Here is a 10,435-nt window from a genome sequence, read left to right as displayed (position 1 = left end):
TGCATCAAAGAACATTGAATTTTAAGTTTAAAGCTATCATGTACTTTTTGTCACACACTCTTTAAACTTGAACGGTCGAACCATATATCATGTAAAATAAAATAAAAAATTAGAGAGAGACATATATCATGTACTTAAATCCTACACACATATTCCCTCTCTTTACCATGAATTTTAAGCACCGCAATTAGTTGCTTCCAATACAGTAAAATGAAGTTATCACAATATTCCTTCACCCTTTAAAGAATCTGCGCAATACCATCTTAAAAGATATAATAGAATATGAACAAAGAATATTTTGTTTACATAGTACACAACTTTACTCATTAGTAAATTGGCTACTACAGAATCAAAAACATTTGAAAACATAAACTAATGTTTGATTCTTTCTTTATTAGATCTGAATTTGATCCTATAAAGTTGTGGATGGTGAAAATGATCGCCTGCGATGTCGTTGCGCCGGGTTTCGTCTATATAAGCTTGCTTTGTTTTTTTAATCCCAAAAGGTACCCTTTATTCGGTCTAAAATGTATAAATAATGGTAGGTTACGTGACTTGCGTCCAAAAAATAAAGTCTAAATGATATATCAAAATGGTTCCAAATGCTTTGTTTAATTAATTAATGTGCTGGACAAAATAACAATAACGTTGGTCTAAAAATATTTAGAAGGGAATAAAAAATAATTCACTTTGAATAATAAGATTGAAAATGCCTTTTAAAAAAAATAAGATTGAAAATAAGTTAGTTCGATGTTCGGAGATTTTAATTTGGTTTAGTTCGGATCAAGATTAATTAGGCTAAAATAAGTTAATTAAGATTTGAAAAAAAAAATAGCAAAAAATGATGTATTTTAAGTCATTTAATAGGTCTTTTAATCTTAACAAACTAACTAATTTAAGTTAATAATAATATTGCAAATTTTTACTATAATATTTTGAAATTATATATTTTTTATTAATTTATTTATAAGTTTAAGTTCACTTACCTACGTACAGTTAATTTAGAATTTAGGACCATTAGTCTATTTAGAGTTTGATTTATTTAACTATTTTAAAAAAGTTAAACTAATCTTTTAGATTAATTTTGATATTAGGGCCTTTGAAAAAGGAGTTATATCAATTAAATAAAAGTCAAGCATTATTATAATTAAAATAAATAAAGTACAAGAGTTGGATAACAGGAGAATAAGATTTTTTTTAAGGGAACAGTAGAATAAGATAAGGACACAATAAATTCTTATATAATATCCTATGTTTGATGTACACTACATTTGTATTAAAAAAGAAACTTTAAATAATTTTTATTTCTATTTTGTTTTTTATTATAGTCTTTTAATGTTTTTCTTTAACACTTTAAGATTTAAATTTTTTGGTTTTAGTTCATGTTGTCAATGATAACATAAGAGAAACATTGACATTAATTTGTCAATAACATATAATTATTTTTTTTAGTAAATTGTATTTTTAAATTTATTGTTAAACTAATGTGATGTTATCACCTTTTTTTAAATAGACATTGATTTAAAAATATATATTATCTATAAAAATTAGACTATTTTAGACACCCCAATAATATTTCGAAGAAAAAAAAACACTCCAACACTTTAGGACATTGATTCTATTGAGACCCTTAATTTATCTATATCTATCTTTTTTACCACCATATGTACCTATTATATTTATTGTTTCAGTCTTTCTCTCGTATTGTGTTTGATTGAGAGGATAAAATAAAAAATAATATTTAAATTAAAATGAAATATAAGAGATATGAAAAAAGTCACAAAATTTCTTTTCTATTTTACTCTCCTAGAGAAGAAACCAAGCACAACATAAGTGTAGATTGATATATGAGTGACTTGGATTAGACTAGACAAGGTTAGCACATGGATTAGAAACCAGGTGGACACCTCTAGTCTCGTATGCCAAGATGGTGTTAAGTACAGCCAAAAGGAGTTATCAAACATACAAACAACCATGTAGCTAGCTAGGTTTATTTCCTATCTACATGCACGTGAAAGAGAGATGAATCATGAAAGTAAAGGCTTGTTGTACAATTGCGCAGGTTGTCACCAATAATGTATCTAAGTTTTGTCGCTTCACTATTTTTGTGAGAGTTGTTAATCAAAATTAGTGAGTTTGATTCTACCTCCACCAATTCACCAAGTGGAAATGCATGGTAGATGTAGAATAAATTTTATGCCACATTTCAATGATAGAACTCTTTTTGCTGAAATTCTTTGTTTTAATGAACATCTCAAGGTTAGAACTTCAACTACATCACGAGGAGGCACTTTCTTGTTAGTTCTCCAAATGACATGACATGAAAATGGTCCGTCATTTATAATTAATCTCTTAGAATACCTCCAAATTTTGTGTTGTCGAGTGTCCACATTTAGCTTTAAACAATCTGCAAGTGGCGATTTTAGCATTTCAAGTACCTTTGAGGGGAGGAATCTATTCAGAGTTGATTTACTTCTATATATATATAGAAAAAGTCTTAATTTGTTTAGTAAAAAAAATTGATCCAAGTTATGTGTGATGTGAAATAGTTCATGCATCTAACATTCTCATCCCTAATTATATAGAAGTATGTAATAATTTTTAAAATTAACATATTAACTCATTGAACCAATATGTTTTAACCAGTCAAATGGTATATAATTTTTTTTATTTTGTCAAGTCAAATCATATATAGTTTTTATTTTATTTTATTAGAGTCTGAATTATCCTCCAATACACTGGGTTAAAGACTAATCCTGCTCGTGATCCGTAATTATCATTGGTCTAATGAAATTTTGTACACGATGATAAATAAACATGAATTTTTCTGTTAAATAAATTAATTTTATTCACATAAACGCAACATAGCTTGATGTGGTTACGTCAACCATTTGAATTAAATTATATTATATATAATTTAAATATTTGTGTATAGTTTAACGTAATAAGTAAAATATTATAATTAACTTATAGTTGTGGTGTTGATGTTATTTAAATTAATTACTAGATCACATGTTTAACTTTTCCCTTAAAAAAATGATCTCATATATGTTTAATATATCGCTAATGAAATTTTACATTCCTATTAATATAGAAGAAAAAAAGCAACACAGTTCAATTCATTATTCGGCCTTAAATGTTTCAATGGAGTTTTAAACCATCTCAAATTACTTTGTACCGAATTAATTGCATAACCGATCTAGCTAATGAATAACTTACACTAGACTAGATTTTTTTTTTTGCTGAGTACTAGAGAAGATAACCAGTTCAACTTTTTTTTAGAGGATGAAAGAATATTATTTTCATTTCATTCATAATAATAGAGAGAGATACAAGATGAAATATGATCAAACTAATGGATGCAAACATGGAACTAAAATCCTTTGCACATGAGTCAAATCAAACTCAAAGTTTCTGCACTTATTTTATCCCTCAATGATAAAAAACCAAAAAGGCAATATATGCCTCGGATCTAATAATGATCATAAAAACGTTTGTTTAACTATAATGAAGAACCCGTAACATTTTTGGCATCCATCTTCTCGAAAAGGTCGGAAGGTTGAAAAATCATAACACTTTCGTTGATTAAATTAAAAAGATCATCACCTATTTGACTAAGTTATAAAGAATATTGGAATTGGATTTCCATAAAAAAGAGAGAATGTCTTTGTACAACAAAATTGTACAAAAATGAATATATATATATATATATATATGTATTTATATATATAATCATAAGAGAGGAAAGAGAAGTGTGAAATAAATTATATGATATATTAAAGAGAAATAAAAAGACAAAATAGTGTTGTAAAAGTTATTGTAATAAAATTACAAATCATATTGTATGATGATACATAATTTATATAAAAAAAAACTCTTGTCCGTTTTTAACAAAATAATTTTAATATAACAAGCAATGGCTAGTGTAGGTGATTCATTCATCATGGGATGCCTCCAATAACAAATTTGCATAACTTTAGTCGAAAAAGTGAAGGCTCATCCTGTCCCCTTCGTGTATGTAAATTAATGTGTGACAGAGATTTAAAGATGAGGAAGATGTTCCAATCAGCACCCAAATAATTCTCAAAGAATTGGAAAAGAACCCATGCAAAAACAATTTTTTTTCCTTTATTGTAATGGAACAAAATAAAGGATCATGAATAGGCATGCATGGGGGCAGAACTCAAATATATATATTCTCACACTAATGGCAATTACTCTGTCCTTTCGTAATTTCATCCTTAATTAATTAATGTCATGCAAGATGGAGTAGCTAGCTAGGTGCCTCAGTGAAAAGTACTCAATTCAAGATTTCTAGGTTTAGTGCTTTATTGCAACGAATGGACAAGGACTAAAGGAGTATCATACATCATGCATAATTGATCATCAAGTTCTTTTATTTAATAGTCTAAACTTTTGGATCGGTCAACGAGATGCTTACTTTATAAAACAAATACTATATATTATATTTATTATCATCAAATAAATTACTGTACGTTTAAACTATTCTTATATTTAAAATAATTAATATATAATTAAAGTTTTACTAAAAGTGTTTCACAAAAACACACAAGAAGTTGTAGCAGTTCCATCAATCCATGTCCGAATAGCCATTTGCAATATTCAAAGATATAAGTATAGTCTTTTAATTTGTGGCTAGTGCTACTATATTAAGATATATTAACCCATCAGAAGGTAGTTAATTTTGAAAATTCTCTAAACTTAAATAGTGTAGTTAAAGTGTATTTATAAGTAGGTTTATATTGGTGTTAAAATTGGATCAGTCATGCAAATGGGTGAAGGTACTTATTAAAGATTTAATTGTTTAATTGTGATTGAATCCGTAATAAATAGATGATATAATTTTATTTTTTAAAATAACATATTACATAATGTTAAATAAAAAACAATATAATATTTATAATTTCATAACATTAAAAAGAAAACTTTTCTTATAAATAATGAAAAAAATTAAAACCTTCACTAATAAAAGTGACTATCCATAACTCATAAGATATAATATCTAAATTTTAATAGAGATCAAATTAAACATGTCATAATATTTGTTAACAATTATAATAAATAAATAAATAAATAAATATAATTGATATAACTATCAATTATCAAGTAAAGGATTCCAATGCATCATTTAGTAAGGGAAAAAATTGTGTCCAATCAATTAATTAAATATAGGGTTTTCCCATGATAAAAAAATTATTTTTAATTTGTAAGACTTATGCGAATCTTATTTAATAGTAATAACTTACGAAGGATGTGTTGCTGGTATTATTTTTTATTTGATAGGATATGACAGGATTTTAATCTCTGAACAAGAAATTCTTCTAACTAGAGTACAACGGGTGCCATGGACAAGAATTATTCCCAAGATAATCCGAATAATAAAAGGGGAGGCATTATTGGAGATGAGTTTAGTAGACATGTATTTTTTATCGTAAAACTTTTTATACTGCTAATAAACTAGAAATTGTTTTTATATGACTTTTAATTAAAATAAATATTATAAAATTTAGCAAATTTGTCATATACAATCACTTACAATTTATTCCATAAAGGAAATAAAAAAATTTCACATTATCAATGTTATTCGTTGCATTTAAGGAAGGAAAAAGAACACAAGAAAAATTGAAAAACAAACATGAGAAATTGTGTTTCAAGTTCAAGATAAATGAATAAGATTAGTATGGTATAATATGATTGATGCATAATCATGATCTTTAATTATAATTATACTCTTAAATAAATTTTTTATATATAAAAAAATTGATATTTGACTCTCGACTATGCAAATAAGGGGGAAAGTGCTCATGAAGGGTGCTAAAAAACAAACGTGGAAAATTTTTCAAGATAATGCCCACAAGGAAAAGAATACTAATAATGAAGGTGCTATAGAGACATATGGAGGCACTTGTGGAGAAAATGAATTAATTGAAAGAGTTACCTTATTGTTTGCCATTACCGAGCCTTAATTATTGTTCATGGGATATACAAACTGATTAGTGAATATCCATGCAAAAGCAAAACCCATTAAAATGCAGGATATAACCTTTCAAAACAATAGCATAAATGAAAAAAAGAAATTGTTATGGTATGTTTTATAACACAAACTTGGAAATAACTCGTTGATATTAGCTACTTAACTACCGAGGCTAGGGTGCTAGTCTTTGTTGTTTGTTCCACATGATGAGCCGGGTTAAGAATGGAAAAGACAAAAAAAAAAAAAAAACGTTGGTCCATTTTTTTATATTTAATATTTTTTTGACAGTATATTTAATATTTTATTAATATGATTTTCACCCTTTATCTAATTTTAATATTGGTGTTTTAAATATGGATAATATAAGAATAAAAAATTATAACTCATTTAATTTTGTTTACTTCCTAAACAATGAAATGAGAAATTTACTTTGTTCCATCATAAAATATATAAACAATGAAATTGTTATTTTTTCATTTTTGCTAAACTCTATTAAGTTTCGTTGAATTTATTGTTTCAAAAATTGAACCGATTGATTGGTCAGATAGACAACATATTTGGTAAATGTTCTGGTAACTTCAAAAAATTGTCTCTTTCTAAAATTGGTGTCAGTCATATTAGTCTAAATCAGTGAAAAATGGTCCAAATTATCAATTTAAACCAATATTTTTCAAAAAAAATTATATTTTAATTTTAAAGTATTTCTTTTAATTTAATCTAAAATATTTTTAAGATAAGTAAAAATATATTAAAATTTATATATAAATTTCTTAAAAATATTTTAGATTAAATTAAAAAACTCATAAAGTACCAATTTATTATGTAAGAAACTAAAATAACAATTTATCAAAATTCACGTACAAAGACTTAAAAAAAACACATATTTCAAATGTAAGGACTAAAGAGAAATACTGAAATTTCTACTTGCTACGATAATTTAGGAATGGATTATGGACTTTTTTTTTATATATACTATTACCTATTTATCATCCTATTATTCACTCTTTTGCAAAACAAAATAAATATTTCGTAGCGAAACTCATAATCCACCAACAAGAAATATAATCAAAACCCAGCCCAAAAGATAGCTCTCAGAAAAAACCACTTACCTTCCTGTGGGATTTTCTTCTTACACCTAGCATTTTTTCCAATACACCCGCAATTAGAGGGGAAAAAAAAATAAAAAATACCCTTACATATAATTCATACGGATGAGACTTACATATGGTTAATTCGTAAGTCTTATACGGATCTGTTGGTTAATAAAAAATTTAGTTTATATATAATAACATTAATTATTTTTTAACATAATTAATTTATTAGGTCAATTAGTTAAAGCGTAATAATGATAATGTAAAAGTTATAGGTTTGAGACATGCATGGACCAATTTTGAGTTGAAATCTTCTTAGTCAAGCCTGCTTTTTTTTTAGGTTAGACCAAAGCTTTTCTTTTTCCTACAAGTTAGTGGGCTAAACGCAGTTGGATTAAGAGTTGGTCACTTTCTTGAGTAAAAATAAATACTTATTTAAAAAAAACAGTTGAAACGACAATTTAGCAAAAGTAGAATAAAGAATAAAGTAAATAATAAATAAGTAGAACTATAAAAGTAGGCAAGAATGAAATTTAATAATAAAAAAAATTAAAAATGTTTTAGTTTTCTTTAGCTTAATTGAAAGTAGTTTCGTTCTCAAGTTAGACAACCTAACCTTAATGATTTATTTTCTGTTTAATTATATGATCTTGATTTATTGGAATACAGTAAAGTGATGTACAATTTTTAATCTCTGTTGATTTATAGGCATCCAGTTTTTGCATTGTATAAAATTAATCTCAGTTATTTTGCGTTCCAATTCACCAAATAGTTTAATTTCCATGCACTGTATAATTTTTGTACAATTTCATTCAATTAAAAATTACCATAAATATAATTTTTAAATTAATTATTACAAAAAAATAAATAAATGAAGGTCTTCGATTAGATAACCGAGTAATATTATGTTCTCCTATACTTTTTAAAAATATTTTATAAAAAGCTAATAAATACACTTGATATATTTTGGAAACATACAACATATTCAGCACTTTCTTTTATCTTATAAATAAGAGGATTGGTCGGAAGATTTTATAAGAGAATTTAGAACGTATAAGTTTGCGTATATTTTAGTTAATTAAAGTTTTCTAGTTAAATCCTTCATTTGTTTCTTAACATGCATTTTATAAATATAAAAAAAAAACTAATTGTTGACGGCATGGTGTGAAAAGGCTTCAACATAACAGAACATAAGTATCCGTTGAGATTAATACTAAACTAAAAATAAGAAATGTTACCGTTGGAACCTTAAATGTAACGGTTGAGTATCAAAATGGTATATAACGTTCCAAATCTCTCTCTCTCTCTCTCTCTCAACAACTTCAGTTACATCTCTCTCTTTCTCTCTCTACGCTTTCTGCAACAACCATTCACATTTTTCATTCTCAGTTCAATCCTTTGCAAACATCAAACATCAACAACAACAATGGGTGAAACAAAAGACACCCACATAGTAGAAATCCCAGTAGACCAAGAGCATAATCATCACAAGAACGTGTTGTGTTCCATGACAAGCAACATGATTGAGGCCATAGAGGACCACCCTCTAACCGAAATCTCCGAGAGCCCCGGGCACCTCTTGCTCCTGAAGCTATGGCAAAGAGAGGAAGAGCTCTTCTCCAAACGCATTGCTCACAAGGAGACAAGAATGGATACCATCAAAGCTGAACTCTTTCAACTCTCCTCATTCTTCTTCATCTTCCATGCCTTCTTCCTAACCCTCCTTTTCACGTCTTGGGCCAAAGCCCAACAACAAGCCCACCATAGTGTTTGTCACAAGTGGTGGCTTCCCTCCATGGTGTCCCTTTGCACCTCCTTTGTGTTTGTGGTTCTTGTGCAGGTGAAGTTTTTATTTTTATTTTTTTATATCGGCAACTTTTAGGTGCTAGTATTTTTAGTTTTTGCTAGCAAGAGGATTCGAACCTGCGAATTCTCTCCCCTTTACTTCTCCCTTCACCACTAGACCAACTTTATATATCTCCCTTTGCAGATGAAGGTGCATAGGTATTGGAAGGTGTGGGGGCACTTGCAAAGAGAGAGGAATGATGGGAGGGCTGTGACAAGGTGCATTCAGGAGTTGAGGATGAAAGGGGCAAGCTTTGATCTTTCTAAGGAGCCTAATAGTAGTAGTAGTGGGAAGAGGATGAAGAGCTCAAGTGTTGAGATCAAGTGGAGGCCACTCACTTGGTGTTCAAAGAACTTGCTCACCATTTCCCTTGTTTGCTTTTCAGGTTTGGTGTTTCCTGCTTCCAAGCTTGTCCTCTGTGGCCTGTGATCCTTGGATCTGGCTCTCCTTGGAGCATGGGCTTTGGTGGATCTTGCTGAGGGACTTGTTGTGGTAAAGTTTCTTTTTCTCCCTCACATCAAATCTTGTTATGCTGTTTGTGTTCATTGGTTTTGTTATTGAATAAACTATTTTATAAAATCCTATTTTAGAAGGGTATAGTTAAATTTTGGTCAAAAGATGATTTTGTGTCTTCTATAAATTGGTAACTCTTATTTTGACCCTTGTATACTTGGTGAATTTAGTCATTCTTTGTTGAACTTTAAATACTAGGTTGAGGGATCAAATTCATCAATTATAATAAAAAAAAGATCATAGCTTTTAAAGTAACTATCTTCAAAATACTTGGGATTAAAATTGCTTTTTAACTATTTTGATTGGAAGTTAACTATCTTAGAAGTCATATGAAGAGATGATTTTTGATTGGTTTATTGTTTTTATGGTTTGTGTCTCTTGCACTTGTTTAGCCTCTGCTGGGGAATGAAGCAGATTTGGTCCGATAGATTAGGCAAACCCTTTTGAATCATGATGTTAATAAAAGAGGCCTCAGATTTCAATGCAAAGTTCAAATTTTGCAAGGAGGGGGCTGGAGCATATGTCATATATACACAGGACCACCTATGGGAGACAGGATGCACATTTATTTAGTTGATTTTTTCATTGATACAAGGATTCATCAAGTCCAGACATTCTCGCAAGGATAAACACTTATTTAGTTGATTTTTTCATTGATACGAGAAGATTTTTTCCCTTGATTGTGTTGCTGATTTTGGTTAGTTGATGAGGGGTCTCAAAGTACGACTTATTGTTACTTGGAGATCCTTCAAGAGCGTAGTTCTTTCTATTCTGAAAGCAACACCTCTTGTGTGCTCCAGATATCTACAATGTTTGGGAACTCTTTCTGCACTACTATTTGTTGGAATATATTGTGAAATAAAATATGCAATTCACTTTTTGGAACTTTCATGGCAAAAAAAAATAAAATATTGAAGTATCTGAAGAGCAATTTTGACTCATTACCATTTGTTGGAAGAAACATGCAATTCATTTTTGGAGCCTATATTG

The 10,435-nt window shown here is 28.4% G+C and overlaps 1 protein-coding gene across 1 annotated transcript; it reads left to right on the top strand.

The window, feature by feature from the left end:
* The first annotated feature begins 8,385 nt into the window (after positions 1-8,385).
* On the top strand, positions 8,386-10,330 carry LOC100801421 (uncharacterized). Its single transcript, XM_003530780.5, has 3 exons — positions 8,386-8,926; positions 9,077-9,424; positions 9,838-10,330. The coding sequence occupies exons 1-2, from the start codon at positions 8,513-8,515 to the stop codon at positions 9,359-9,361; spliced, it is 699 nt and encodes a 232-aa protein (XP_003530828.3). The 5' UTR covers positions 8,386-8,512; the 3' UTR covers positions 9,362-9,424; positions 9,838-10,330.
* The last annotated feature ends 105 nt before the right edge of the window (positions 10,331-10,435 follow it).

The sequence above is a fragment of the Glycine max genome, chromosome 8, assembly GCF_000004515.6.
Source record: "Glycine max cultivar Williams 82 chromosome 8, Glycine_max_v4.0, whole genome shotgun sequence".
NCBI classification, from domain to species: Eukaryota; Viridiplantae; Streptophyta; class Magnoliopsida; order Fabales; family Fabaceae; genus Glycine; species Glycine max.
This window is presented reverse-complemented; position numbering and strand designations above follow the sequence as displayed.

Bases quoted from the DNA above. Each gene is read 5' to 3' on its own strand.
- LOC100801421 (XM_003530780.5), top strand. From the start codon at position 8,513: ATGGGTGAAACAAAAGACACCCACATAGTAGAAATCCCAGTAGACCAA. The intron at 8,927-9,076 runs GTGAAGTTTTTA...CTCCCTTTGCAG, and splicing joins TGTTTGTGGTTCTTGTGCAG to ATGAAGGTGCATAGGTATTG.